We start from the raw sequence: 15,354 nt of genomic DNA, 5'->3' as shown, positions 1-15,354 counted from the left end.
CTTTTCAAAGTTTGGATGTTTTGAAAATTAATTATGTTAAGGTTATTATAAGTTGTACTGTTGTCCAAACACATGTTTTCAATATACAGATTAATTAAATCCCAACGATTTGTAATTTTACATAAAATTACTTTGGTGATCAGGGAACTAGCATCAATTTTCTTTTTCTTTTTTTAAATAACTTTCCTCTCCTGATTAAACTACCTAATAAAATTACAGCGGCTATGGTTTTAATCAAGCGTTGTTAAAACCAATAATTCTCATATAAAAATGTATCATATGCTAGTTTAAAAATCAGAAAAACACAAGAATAATCTAATTAAAATGCAATTCAGAGGAAACAGTGCATGGATGGCTATTTACATGCAAAAGTGCAGAATAATGGAGTCCCATAAATTATTCACAGATAACCAGCAGAATTTAAGGGATCACATATTTTTTACTTTAAATGAAGCAAGAATCACTGGCAGTGGAATTCCATTTTTCCCCCAGCAAGCTGACAGAAGAATCTCCTTCACACAGTCTAATGAGCTTCAGTCCTGCAGCTACTGGTGAGCAAGGCCAAGATCACCTTAAAAGGGAATAGGCGACCAATCATGCTGTCATTTGTGCGGCTGGTAGCCATCCTGCTGATCAGTCTGCTACACCTGGAGCATTAGAAACATACAGCAGAAAAGGTTGATGTGAACGATCAAGCTTCCAAAAGAAGTTGTAATGGCAAGGGCGGCAGGAGTGATGGGTGGCGGGGAGGTGTTCTTTGTGTCTCACTTGCCCTTTGTCTTTCATTTCTTGCCACAAGATTAATTAGATTAAATGCAAAAGCAATTTTCCAGGTTTGTTTCTTTTCTTTATTGGTTGGTTCGGAATTGGCCAGGATTACATATAAACCACATTTTCTTTGAACAGTGCAACATTCATTCTAAATCTGCCCAACAGAGAGCTCCCTCCACCTCGGCACTTAGGACTTCCATTGAAGTAAATGGACATGCTATTGTTTAACCAGGGCATGGTTTGTGGCCCAACACACCTGACACGTTGAGCATGGCATGAAACAGTCATACCTCGGCATCCATGGGGGTCCTGTTCCCAGAACTTCCACAGATGCCAAAACCCGTGGATAAATAAATCCACAGATCAGGGCGCGCCAGATCTCCAAACATAATTGCAGCTGTGCTCAGGTCATGTCAGGAGGATGTTTTGAGGCCTCCAGGAAGCCTTAGAATATCTCTTCCAGTTCTTTGGACAAAAGTGACATTTTTAGGCCTTCTGGAGGCTTTAGAACACCCAGGTACAGGTTGGGCCTCCATGTGGGTTGGGGAGCCCACGTTGAGTCAAATCCGCCGATGACAAGGTTCAACCTGTATATGCATGACCTGTTGCTCACAGTGAAGCTGCAGGAGTATACTTGTGTTGGCCCATCTCCATCTCTGGATTGCACTCTAAAATGCTAAATACAATGGCTTAAATGCAATAAAACAGTTACATGCACAATTAATTTGGTATTAAAAATCTCTCACAATAATCACTTGAGCACCAGGCAGAGATCCGACTACTCTTCCTCATGGACTTGAGAGTTTTTTACTATTCCTTTTATACCTTGAACACATGTTTTACTCAGTAGACACTTGGGACAACCCATACATTTATAACCTTACAGCAAACCCACAAAACACCACTGTGGAGAGATTATTGGATATGGAACCTTCAGCACAGGACCATTTCACATATTTTGTCACAGCACACTAAATAATACCAACAAGAGTCTGCTCTATAGGGAGCTGCAGTCAATCCTGGTTCCCTGATGTACATACCGGTACTTGATGCACATGGAAACATGTTTGTGTTGTGTTCACATTTTGTATTTGTAAGTATGTATTTAAAATCATAAAGTGTTAAGAGACACCACGATATGTGAGTCAATGCTCAGGAAGCACTGGTGGCACGAAGTGCCTTTCAGCAGCTTAGGCTGAAGGGGAAAGCTACAACACCTACCTATGTTGGGAGTTGTACTACAATTATCCATATTGAGGTGAAGTTACTGCAATGAGTAGGACAGCCCATAAAGATTGCTTGAAATCCTCAGTTGGTTCAGAATATGGCAGCCAGATTGTTAATCAGAGTGCCGGTTAACTGGAATCCCTGGTGTGCAATGTGTTCAGTCTGAGCACATTGTTCCTGTTCTACAAGTTCTTTAGTTCTGTTGTAAGCCACTTTTAGCCCAGTGCTGAGGGGCCAATCCACTCGCGTTTCACTAGCAGCACACGAAGTTGCACGCTACCTGAGTGCAGCAGGGAGGCTCCAGCATTCCTGCAGCAGCGATGGCCTGGGACCTGCCCATTGCTCCAATTAAGTCAGCATGGAAGGCAGAGCAGAATGCGAAGGACATAACTGGGCAGTGATGGGGGTAGGGAGGAGGGAGCATCAGGTCCACAAAGAGGGTGGATTTGGCGGTAGCAGTAGCTGTGGAATCCAACGACCCGGGTCTACACAGACCAGTTCCAGCAATTTCGCTGGTATAGGTTTGCGTAGACCCCCTCTGCACTAAATGACCCTTTACCCAGGGAAGACCTCTAGAACTGCCGCCCCCCCCCCCCCAGGAAGCAATGCAAGCCTTTTTGGTCCAGCTGCATTGGCAGGGGGAAAGCATAGGATTGGGTTCTTAGGATGTTTTTAATAGAAAAGCAGCAGAAGCATATTTTAAATATTGGAATAAATATGATGATTTAAAGAGGAAAGGATTTTTGAATCATTAACTTGGAACAAGTAATCATACTTGTGAGTTCTCACTGCTGTGGCTGCTGTAACGAACAAGGCCACTTCCATTTTGGAAGGACCACAGAAGTTGATATAAACATGTGTCATTCCTTGCATAGTTGGAATCATTTATTACATCTGTTAGCAGAGGCTTTTGGAAAAGACACAAAATAGAAAAATTCTCCCACTGTAGAAACTGACAAGATAACAAAGTAACAAACATACCACATAAATGTCACATTTGGCTTCAATTATTTATTAACTACTAGAATATACATAAGAACATAAGAACATAAGAACAGCCCCACTGGATCAGGCCATAGGCCCATCTAGTCCAGCTTCCTGTATCTCACAGCGGCCCACCAAATGCCCCAAGGAGCACACCAGATAACAAGAGACCTCATCCTGGTGCCCTCCCTTGCATCTGGCATTCTGACATAACCCATTCCTAAAATCAGGAGGTTGCGCATACACATCATGGCTTGTACCCCATAATGGATTTTTCCTCCAGAAACTCGTCCAATCCCCTTTTAAAGGCGTCTAGGCTAGACGCCAGCACCACATCCTGTGGCAAGGAGTTCCACAGACCGACCACGCGCTGAGTAAAGAAATATTTTCTTTTGTCTGTCCTAACCCGCCCAACACTCAATTTTAGTGGATGTCCCCTGGTTCTGGTATTATGTGAGAGTGTAAAGAGCATCTCCCTATCCACTCTGTCCATCCCCTGCATAATTTTGTATGTCTCAATCATGTCCCCCGTCAAGCGTCTCTTTTCTAGGCTGAAGAGGCCCAAACGCCGTAGCCTTTCCTCATAAGGAAGGTGCCCCAGCCCCGTAATCATCTTAGTCGCTCTCTTTTGCACCTTTTCCATTTCCACTATGTCTTTTTTGAGATGCGGCGACCAGAACTGGACACAATACTCCAGGTGTGGCCTTACCATCGATTTGTACAACGGCATTATAATACTAACCGTTTTGTTCTCAATACCCTTCCTAATGATCCCAAGCATAGAATTGGCCTTCTTCACTGCCGCCGCACATTGGGTCGACACTTTCATCGACCTGTCCACCACCACCCCAAGATCTCTCTCCTGATCTGTCACAGACAGCTCAGAACCCATCAGCCTATATCTAAAGTTTTGATTTTTTGCCCCAATGTGCATGACTTTACACTTACTGACATTGAAGCGCATCTGCCATTTTGCTGCCCATTCTGCCAGTCTGGAGAGATCCTTCTGGAGCTCCTCACAATCACTTCTGGTCTTTACCACTCGGAAAAGTTTGGTGTCATCTGCAAACTTAGCCACTTCACTGCTCAACCCTGTCTCCAGGTCATTTATGAAGAGGTTGAAAAGCACCGGTCCCAGGACAGATCCTTGGGGCACACCGCTTTTCACCTCTCTCCATGGTGAAAATTGCCCATTGACACCCACTCTCTGCTTCCTGGCCTCCAACCAGTTCTCAATCCAGGAGAGGACCTGTCCTCTAATTCCCTGACTGTGGAGTTTTTTCAGTAGCCTTTGGTGAGGGACCGTGTCAAACGCCTTCTGAAAATCCAGATATATAATGTCCACGGGTTCTCCCGCATCCACATGCCTGTTGACCTTTTCAAAGAATTCTATAAGGTTTGTGAGGCAAGACTTACCCTTACAGAAGCCATGCTGACTCTCCCTCAGCAAGGCCTGTTCGTCTATGTGTTTTGAGATCCTATCTTTGATGAGGCATTCCACCATCTTACCCGGTATAGATGTTAGGCTGACCGGCCTATAGTTTCCCGGATCCCCCCTCTTTTCCTTTTTAAAAATAGGCGTGACATTTGCTATCCTCCAATCTTCTGGTACCGTGGCCGTTTTGAGGGACAAGTTGCATACCTTAGTCAAGAGATCTGCAACTTCATTCTTCAATTCCTTAATAACCCTTGGGTGGATGCCATCAGGGCCTGGTGACTTATTGATCTTTAATTTATCAATGAGGTCTGAAACATCTTCTCTTTTAACCTCTATCTGACTTAACTCCTCGGTTAGGAGGGGCCGTTCGGACAAATCTTCATCTTCAGAATTTCAAGGGACAGTTGATTTGGAAAATGGAAAATGACAGTTTAAAGATAATAAAGAAACAAGGCACAGACCTTCCTTTACTAGATCATCTCCCCAAAACAAGGGCTATTCAAAACAACTTACATCTGGTAGACATTTCTGAATGCCACTTTTGTCTGTCATTTTGGACAATCAAAAGAACCCACAGAATTGCTTTTAGAAAGGGCCAAAAGCCAAGTGGAAGCAATCATATATTTTTCAGATAGCCCTGGCCATTTAAGGAGAACCATATTTTGGGTGAAGATACAAATGATGAACCTGCTGCACCAAACCTTTGCCTTCATGCAAAGGCATATGTCTGGGAAATGATAGAGATTCCGATGCTGCCGATATCCGATGAATAGATTCCATGCTGCCATCCTTCATCTGTTGTAGGGATGGGTGCAGAACCTGCATGCATCTATACATTTGAATGACAGGAAGGAAGGCCAAGGGCTGAAATGGAAAGATGCTTTGCTATATGCATTCAAACACCTTCCAATGCACCATGTGGTATGCAGCCTCTCACATACAAATGCATGATCTCGCACTCATCAGTGATATTCATGATACTCATCTTTCCATTGATACTCATTAATGATACTCAATGATCAATGAAACCAATAATTCCATTGGATGCTTTTTGTTAAAAACACTGATTTAAGTGCCTGAAGATATACAAAACTAATTTTAAAGTTGTAATACACGTGGAGAGTAGCAATGTGTATGGCAAGATGTGAGGCGTTCTTTGGTATTTGAGCACCTTCTACTTGAGGCCCACGCATATGACAACTTTGACATTCTACTTTTGACTGTCTTCAGATGCGGATGTGACGCTTGAGTATGCTCTTTGTATTTTCAAAAAGACACTTCAATGCAAAAAGCAAAAAGTTGCTTCAATGTATCAAATGTGTTGTTTCCTAAGCAAAAAAAACAGTTTTATGAATTAAATTTGATTTGTTTGAAGTGGCTCTGAAAAGCCACTTTAGGTGCAAAACAGACTCCCAAAAGGCCATACGCTGATCTCTCATTGATGTGCCAGCTGCTCAAAGCTTCCCTGGTTTGCCCCACAACATTCAGTGAAACTAACAAAGTTAAAAGTTATCCTTTGAGAAAACATTAAAGAGCTATGACTAATCCTGCCAAGGTGGCCTTTCTGTAGCCTTCATACTCTTGCTCCTGCAAAGGAGCGTCCTCTTCTGTTGAACAGCTATACCATCAGAGCTTTCCAGTTTCTGCTTGGAGGACGGGTTGATCAATTGTTGTTCTATGGCAGGAGGTGATTTTGGCAGGAGGCTCTCTTTTTGTTGAGGAAACCTGCACACTGAAGCAGGTTCAGACTTTTTCTCTAAAAGTACATCGAAGCCACTTGCTTCTGTTCCTTGTGATCTGCCCTCTTCTTGCTTTGGAAAATGTTGGCTTGCTCCTGCTCTCTTCACCTTTTGTTCCTTCAAATTTCGAAGGGTTTCTAAGGCCCGATCCAGTTCAGTTTGTAAGGTTTCCATTTCACTGGCTGCTTTATCCCGCTGCTCCCCACAGGCTATAAGGGAACGTTCCAAAGACAGGAAGAACTCTCTTCCAAACTTTGACAGGGCTTCACTACCTTCAAAACAAATTAGAGAGAAAATAGGGAGCTGAACTGCAACATACATTCCACATTAAAACAACAAATCAACAGTTTCTATCAGGATGTTTGAAATCCACTGACACAATTTTAAGTTGTATGTTTTAATGATGACCTATTTTCTCACATTGAGGTGTTCCATAATGAAACTAGCAAAACTAAAAATGTTATCACAGTGCTAGAGAACTCTCTCTTATCTGCTACAAGTTCAGCACATCATACTTTCCTTTCATTAGCAAAAGGAGGGCAGAATTGTGCCAGTGGTGGACCTGAGGCAGGGCAAGAGGGGCAAATGCCCCAGACACTGCATTTACTGTGTGCTTCCTGCACTCCCACCACTACCGCCTCTGTACCACTTGCCCATCTGAACCAATCCATGTGGCTCTCAGCAGCAGGTAAGAAGCCTTCTGAGGCTTCCCCCACTGTTTTAAACCAGGGGTGCTCAATAAGTGGATCGCGATCTACCGGTAGATCGCGAGGCAAAATGAGTAGATCGCGGAGTGCCGACCCCCCCTTCAGGTGCCTCTGGGAGGAAACGCTGGGAGTAAGGCCCATTGTACTCAATGGGCCTTACTCCCAGGTAAGTGTGGCTAGGATTGCAGCCTCACAGCCTAATCCTAGGCATGTCTACTCAGGAGTAAGTCCTGTTATACTCAGTGGGGCTCAAGGTACACCAACATACATTGTACACATAAATGTTATATGTTATGATGGCGCGAACATTGTAAAAAAAACTCTGGTAGATCTCCGGGCCTTGCTGGGTTTCAAAGTAGCTCTTGAGCCAAAAAAGTGTGAGCACCCCTGTTTTAAACAATACTTCCAGTTTTGTCAGGAAACCAGAAGTATTTTTTAAAACAGCAGGAGAAACCTCAGAAGGCTTCTCAACCACTGGGGAACATCACGTGAAGCTCCATGAGCCTAAGTGTGTATCCTGGGAAGGGGGGTGGTGTGCTGGGGGGGCGGCATGTTGTGGACCTGCCTTGGGTTGGAATAAGGGCAGGTCCGCTACTGAACTGTACTCCACAACTGGACAGAGATGTATCATTAGCATGCAAGAGAGGAGAGAGCTGGGTGCAGGCTGCTTAAATGTTTCCAAGCCCACTCCAGTTCACAACCAAACCTCCTAAAGGGGAGGAAACTTATGTTCCTGGGAGGGCCAAACAACCCCCAATCTTAGGCTTAGAAGCATAGGAACAGCTTTCTTACTTAAGAACTATTCAAGTATACAAGGCATAACTTGCTTTTTCATGCTATATTTAATTATCTATGTAACTAAACTTATTCAGTACAGCACTTGAAGCTTAGAAAACAAAATACTACCTTCACAACTTGTTTAAGACAAAATTGATTGCAAATACTGTAAATCAAGGAAAAGAACTGAGAGCATGCATAGTCAATTTGGTGTGTACAAATATACAGTTAATACACCGTTGTTAGTCATTTGTAGAGGCATTCAGATAGCCTCTAGAGATAGTCCTGATTCAGCTTCACAAGCTTCACAAGCTCTGGAATTTCCTCCCTATTGAACTGAGAACTGAACCATTTCCTCTTGGTCATCCAACAGCCTTTTTATTACAAATTTTTTTATTTGTAATAAAATACAAATAAGGCTTTTTTAAATTAAGCCTTTATTCATTACAAACTGCTTTTGCATCCTATAATTATGGTTGTTATTTTGTTCTTGGCTGCTTTATTGTTTGCTAGCTCTTTTGTATTATTTATTTATGGTTTTTATTGTATTTTTATTATGCTGATTGCCACCTGAGTCTTTTTTCTGGGGGGGGGGGGGAGAAAGGACAGTTGAAATACCAACATCTGAAATACATAAAAAAATATTTGCAGCTGCTTTCTTAGCATCTAGCTGCTCTGCATGTTGGCTGTTGTGGAACAGCACATGCCCTGCATTCAGAAGATTCCAGGTTCAATCTCCAACATCTTTCGATAGGACAGAGAAAATTCTAGTTTGAAACCCTGAAGAGTAACTGCAAGTGTTGACAACACTGAGCTGGATGAACCAATGGTCTGACTCATCCCTGCTGCATAATGGCAACTATATCACCCATTAAAGCCAGCAGGGTTGATCTGAGTATGGCAATTGACACCGCTGAGAAGATCTAGACCATCTATTTACCATGGTCTAAATAGCATTTCTGTTGCAGGAATATGACATTTACCCAAACTTAAACCAAAATGTTTTGCTGTTTAGCGCATGTGATAATTTCACCAAGCACTTTAAGCATCCATAGTTGTTATGCACTTCTCTTTCCTGTATCAAAATATAGTAGATGATCATTTTTTCCTTTTTTCTGTTGAAAACTATCCCCAGTAAATGTATACACTGAAGAAGAAAAAATCCTTTCCATTGGCATGAATAACTTCATTGAAATTTCCATAGAAAATACTGTAGTTTCCATTTACCAAATGAGCAATTTCAGATAGCTAAAAGTTAATCCAATTTAATGGGTGCACAGTCAACTTTGTCATACTAATAGTGAATGATTTTATAAGTCTGCACTCTTCATCAGTCATCTAGGGATGCGAGATTAAAGCATCAAATTAAAATGTTATTCTTGTCTCTAGAATTTAAACAAATAGGACCAAGCCCTATATAAGGCCCTAGGCTCATAGGTGTGAGAAGTTAAGCTTGTGGTGATAGTATACTGTATAATCAGTCTTTGCAATTCATCGGCTGCATGAGATTCTCATTTCACATTGCCAAAATGCTGAAAGTTTTATTTTTATAACATTAGAAAAATATTTGTCCAGATCAACTCCCAAAGAAAAATGGAGTTTACCAGTGCTTTTAGAGGCCATTAAATCACATTCTCAGTCAACACATTGTCATTTTAAAGTACCTTAAGTCTAATTTTAAACCTTGTTGCGAGATGGTTTGTTTCCTTTTTGTGGTGCAAAAATAAAACAAATAGTAATGCAGCAACATCCAATTCATCTGGGCCTACTTCAGGTGTTTGACAGAGCAATGTCTAAAATATTGCTACTGATGTAAATAAGGAAAAATCAAAATAACTAAGGGCCCAATCCTATCCAGCTTTCTAGCACCGGTGCAGCTGCAATGCTATCTCGTGGTAAGGGAACACATGTTCCCCTACCTTGAAGAGACCTCTGTGACTGCCTCCCCACCCCAGGATGTAGCGCATGTCCCATTGGCATGGCTACACAAACACTGGAAAATTGGATAGGATTGGGCCCTAAATTTTGATAAATATATGATCTTTTTTTGTTCCCCCTCACTTTTATAACCTGAAAGATAAAGGTGAAACCAAAATTCAAATGCTGCTTTTGACTTGCAACATGAATGCAGAATAATTTTAGTTATTCTGTATTTGACCAAGTGTTATCAAGATTTGAGAATAACCCAATGATACAGTGTGCCTAAAAACAGCTTTTTTTAAGATGTAAAACCATCACTTGCACTCTTCATCATCTTTCTTACCTTCACGCTGCTTATTCATTGGAGGAGTCAAAGTTTCAACTGCATATTGGATCTGTTCAGCATTGTTTTTAAAAGCAGTGAGAAAATCTCTTAAAGCAGCCTCTGAAGCGTCTGTTTTAAGTTTTGTGTAAGAAGAAAAGACATCTGCAAGAAGAAGTGATAATTGTATCTAACAGGCAAAAATATAAAGCAGAAAGTGAAAAACATGTTCTCCACTTTTATATTTAGTACTGACCAGCACTTAGTGAAGGTATTTTGTTTATGCTGTTATGTCCAGGCATATACTTACCTTGTAGTGGTGAACACAGAACCGCTGCAACATTATCTTGAAATGTGTGGTACGCTTGTTTTATCCCATCAAAAACAGCTTCAGTGTACTTAACTTGGAGATTATATACATTTCTGTGGAAATTAAGTTCAGCTTGCAAAGCAAGTATCTGGGAAAGAACAGGAAATATAAAAACAATTAGCACCCACAAATACCCTTCTGTCTGGAAAGTAGCAAAGGGGGGTTTCGGCTGTTCTCAGTGTTTATTGATTAGGAGGAACTGATGAGAAGGTCAAAAATGCTATTCCTCCAACTACTTGGAAACCTGTACAGTACTTTCATATATTTTCCGTAGCATTAAGTTTCTACATACAAAATAGGGTACACTGGGAATGATGCAGATGGGCATTTTTCACCTGGCTAAAAGGAAGCAGGGAGGAGATGGGGGAAAGGAGGAAGGCGAATCGGGCTTGGGAAGGGAGCAGGTTCAGGCAGTAGCACCTGTTGAATCCTAACCCCCCTCTTCCCAGGCATGACCAGCTTCATGGGCCAATGCAGACTGGCACCAGCTATAGAACAGGTGCAGTTCCGAGTTGACCCAAAAAGCTGCTGGGGCTTACCCCAGGACAAGGGAACAAATGTTCCTTGACCCCAAGGATGCCCTGATATGCTGAAACTCCCCCACAGGATATAGCGGAGGCCACACTGGCACCACTGCATCACCACATGGGGAGTTCATTAGGATTGGGCTGTTTATCTGCCACATGTTTCTGATCCTTAGCTATGACAATATCGCCAAGAAAATCCATGAAAACAGTTAAACCAAGAAGCAAGTCTGAATATTTGATTCTTTTTTCAGTGACTAGGCAAACACAACATTTATAGGGAACATTTAAATGGCGCCCTTCATAGATTATTTTACAGGTTTGTAAAAGAGGCTTATGTGGCAAGAATCTGTTTCTATTCTAAGAAATAATCTTTACAACAGCTCCCAGCCTGCAGTTTACACAGCTGAAGGGAAAGACAGCCAAGATCTACAACAAAAATAAATTCATACTTTTAAAAAGGACAAATTATTGTATGACATTTTTCATAATTCATTTTCAGTTATAGTTGTTCTGATAATGTTGCTGGTGCTCCATATAGCAGAAACTAGCAATGTTTTTGGCCCTTTATTAAGAGCAAGCATAAACATGAATGCATAAAAATTAAAATAATTTCCTAACTTTGCACTATTACTCTGACTTCAAGTAGCAACAGATAAACAAAGGAAAATGAAGGCAAGTTTGTTATAGAAAGTCATTAAATGCTCACTTCCTTGCCTCCTGGGGGAATTCAATAGCCCACAGAAAAATAAATATTATGAAATGGACCTTAGAAAATTTTGACTTCAAGATTTTTGGCCATCTGTAGCAGACAGAACTGAGGTAACTGCCAGATTATCTTAGTGACCTAATGTACTTTCCCAGGCACAAGATCAAATCATTAAAAGATGAGTCAATTGAAAACAAAGAACAATGAGCAGCAGCGTGGTTATTCTACCAGAAACCCTCAGATAATGGATTGTATCCAAAAGATGCACTTCCATTTAAGCAACCTATCTTCCATTCATGAAAGCATCTTCCACTGTTCTTCGCACCAGATCATTGTGCAAGATAAGTGACATGAAATCCAAATACATTCTTCTGCTTTGAGTATACTGTGCAAGCAGAAGCACTAGAGCTGCTCAGAAACTGTTTTATAGCACTGAGTGAATTTTTTGCACAAGTGTTTGTGGGATAGTATTAGCAGTTATTTCCTCCTCATTCATGATTCTTTAGACCAGCAGGCACCAAACCCCAGGCTGCAGGCTGGATCCAGTGCCCATGCAATGGAGCTAACTGTTTCGCAGGGGAGCCTGCTATCATCGCCTCTGATTTCCCCAAAAGTTCACGCCGTACAGCTGGTTCCACATTCTGCCACCCCAGCAGGCTCTGTGCCCAGATTTTTGGGCTGACACAGTTGGGCAGTGCTAACTTAGGGGGAAATTGGAGGTGATAACATCAGGTTCCCTAGTGGAACGGTAAGCTCCAATCATGCTGGGAAGCATTTTTCTTGGCACGCAGCAGCCCTGATTTTGGAGACCACTGCTTCAGATCAAACAGGTAATCCATGTGGCTGAACGAAATAAGTTGCAATCATTATAATTCAAATAGCCTAATAATCCAGTCTGGGGCTTACGGTGCCGGATCTCATGATCTACTTATCGTATCACCATAAGTCCTAGTCCAGTGTCACAAAAGGCATGCTGCTGCTGTGCGCTATGAGACCACTGGCACAAGTGGCCAGAGGCCTCACACATGCCCCAATGGCTCACCCAGGCTGCAGTGGAGAAAGAAAAGTGCCAATGGTAGTGTTTGGGGTCGGGACCAGAGCAGGAAGGGGGGCAGTGCAAGGGTGGGAAGGGTGGATCTCAGTGGCAGTTGCATGCCAGGATCATATCCCTTTTTCCTGGCCCAACATGACCACCAATGCTCCTTGGACTTACTTCAGCTAAATAGCTGGCATAGGAATGAGGCAACCCATTGATGGCCAGGTGGTTTATAGGTAGGTAAGAAAAAAATATTCTTACTTACCTCACCAGGGTCATCTGGTTGCTGCCCACCATAGGATGCAATGTGTGCTTTGTTGGCACTACTGCATCAGATAGACTGATGGGGGATAGGACTGCGACATAAGGCAGTCAAGCAGCTAAATAGTTGAAATTAACATGAAGGTCCTTTGTTCTAAGTCCTGCCTCTGCTATGGACTCAGGTTTACAGAGAAAAGTCAGCATATTATTTTTGACTAAATTAACCTTCAGTTGACAAAGAAAAGAATAAGGATGGCTGTGATTCGTGCGTGTGTAAGAACTGCACAGATAGCTGTAGTTTTGTTTGCTGCTTCTGCCACATCAATTCCCACTGCCAAGACCACTGTTTAGTTACAGAATCAGCTTTTATCTTCAGCGGCAGGACTTGGAGAAATTTCAATTTGTAAACTGGAACAGCATCAGGTCAGATGTTCAAAGAAGCTGAGCACCAGACTGCTGTCTAGATGGGGTCCAATATATTGCCAAACATCTGGTGGAGAGACCCAAAGGACTATGCAAACCCCAAAATGAGTGAGGTCTAAGTTCTAGCTGATGCAACACTTAACAATTGGATAAAAGAGAAGGTGTCAATTTGTTCATGTTTTCAAGAAAACTTTTGCCCTTCCAACAGACCAACTTTTACATAAGAAGTTTGCAAATTCCTTAACATACAACCGTTATTAGTCTATTTAGACTATTAAGAATTATCTGTAATTTGAGCCACTTTGCAAAAATACATTAGAACATTTTTTAAAAAATTTTGGTTTGTTTTTGTGTCCTAAGCTCCGCATTGGTTTCTTAAATTTTTGGTTTACAAATTGTTTTGGTTCCTGAAAGATGAGGAATTCTCCAAATTTCGTTTATGTTTCAATTTTAATGAATGACTGGCCATTTTCCTGAGTGCCTCAAGAATTGGTCATGAATGGCAGTATTCAGAAGCTTCTGTGGTATAGACTTGCATGAAACCACCACACATAAAAAGTGGACTAACCATTAGGAAGTGGAAATATTGCTTGCACAGCTACTAGACACAACCAGACAAAAGAATGCTAACCTTTGCCCATCCACTATTTGATAAAAAGTTAGTACAAGGAAAAAAAACTGACCCGAGACTGCAAAGTAGGTCAGAAGAATTTTAAGCTCCAATAAACCCACATTTCTCACCTGTTGCATTGCCATTTGCCTGGAATAATTTTGAGCCTTTACCAGGGCTTCTGCTGCCCTTTTAGCACGTTGCTGAGGGGCACCCTTGGGGAAGGCTGGAAATGTTGCAAGTATATTCTCGACAGTGAACTCTTGGCTCAAGGAGTTCTCCAATACTTCCTGCAAAGCATTCAGAAATAGTACTAAAAAATACCACTTTTACACAATATTTTTAAAGATGCATTAATTTCTTTTCTAGAACACAGAAAACATTTTCTAGAAGGAAAACAGAAAACTCTTTGATTGTGAAGTGAACCAGTAGGCAGTGTTAGGATGTGCATAGAATGCGTCGTGGGATCATGTTCATAATTAGTGTTTTACATACATACATACACACATATGTATATAATTACAACAGCAGTTATATAATAATTATGATAGTATAATAGTTATAGGATGGTAACCATTTAATTTACACACAGTCCTATGGTTTAATGAAAATAACTGCCGTTAGGCTAGAATTTGCAACAATGTGACTAGTTGGAGTTCTCACGCTCTCATAACAAAATGTCAAAAGCACATTAAGAATGCAGAATAAAAGAGACAAGGCAACAAAGATAGCTACTTCCCACCTTTCTTAGCAACTCCTTGACTATCCACCAGTTACAATGAATCTTGCCAATGCCCTCACATTAGCCAAACATGGTCAATATCAATTAATACATGAGAAGGACAGGAACACCAAGATGCATCATGCATCCTTCTCACACCTGCAGTGCAAGATACATCCAAGCATACAGTGTTCATACATGAAGCCAGGTATTAGCATTTTGCAAGGAAGTCAAAGAGGTACCATATGGAAAAAAGAATAATGGGCATTAAGCAAGCTCATAGGAGGCAATAGTATTCAGTTAGCTGATTGCATGGTGGGGGGGGGGAACCATTGCAAAAGCAGGTGATCTGATTCAAAATCTACTCCTGGGAGATGTCGAGGTGATCGCCAGAAGACAAAGTCTAATAATTATAGGTAGGGGGGAAAAAAGAGGCATCAGCATTAGAACTCAGTCCTCCCACTGCAGAAAATAGCACCCTGATTACACAGCCACTGGGGCATACTGAAAGACTCATGATTAGATCTTTGTGATCTCTCTGAATCTAACTTTCAATATACCAAAGAGGAGCTTTTTCAACTGTAGTTCAACAGACCAGCACAGGCTTAACATAAAAGAGGTTCCAGAGTTCTTGGGGAGGATAGGACTCCAAATGAGCTAGCCACTTGTTTCCCACACACCACCATATGTGTTAATTTTTCCTCTTGGGATATTTCAGCACTGAAACTACCTCACTACACTACCATACTCTTATTACGTCAGCATAATTTAGAGTTACACCAGTCCATGTTTTAGAAACAAGCACATCATTGTAT

General features: G+C 41.5%; 1 protein-coding gene across 1 annotated transcript; it reads right to left on the bottom strand.

Annotated features, from left to right (window-relative positions):
- Positions 1-5,761: 5,761 nt before the first annotated feature.
- Positions 5,762-13,964, bottom strand: LOC136638511 (uncharacterized). Its single transcript, XM_066612554.1, has 4 exons — positions 13,950-13,964; positions 10,196-10,343; positions 9,907-10,050; positions 5,762-6,431 (listed from the first exon to the last, which is right to left on the bottom strand). Exons 1-4 carry the CDS (start codon positions 13,962-13,964, stop codon positions 5,962-5,964), a joined length of 777 nt encoding a protein of 258 aa, XP_066468651.1. The 3' UTR covers positions 5,762-5,961.
- Between the last annotated feature and the right edge of the window lie 1,390 nt (positions 13,965-15,354).

Source organism: Tiliqua scincoides, chromosome 2 (assembly GCF_035046505.1).
Source record: "Tiliqua scincoides isolate rTilSci1 chromosome 2, rTilSci1.hap2, whole genome shotgun sequence".
Lineage (NCBI taxonomy): Eukaryota > Metazoa > Chordata > Lepidosauria > Squamata > Scincidae > Tiliqua > Tiliqua scincoides.
The sequence above is the reverse complement of the archived record's forward strand: the minus strand, read 5'-3'. Positions and strand labels throughout refer to the sequence as shown.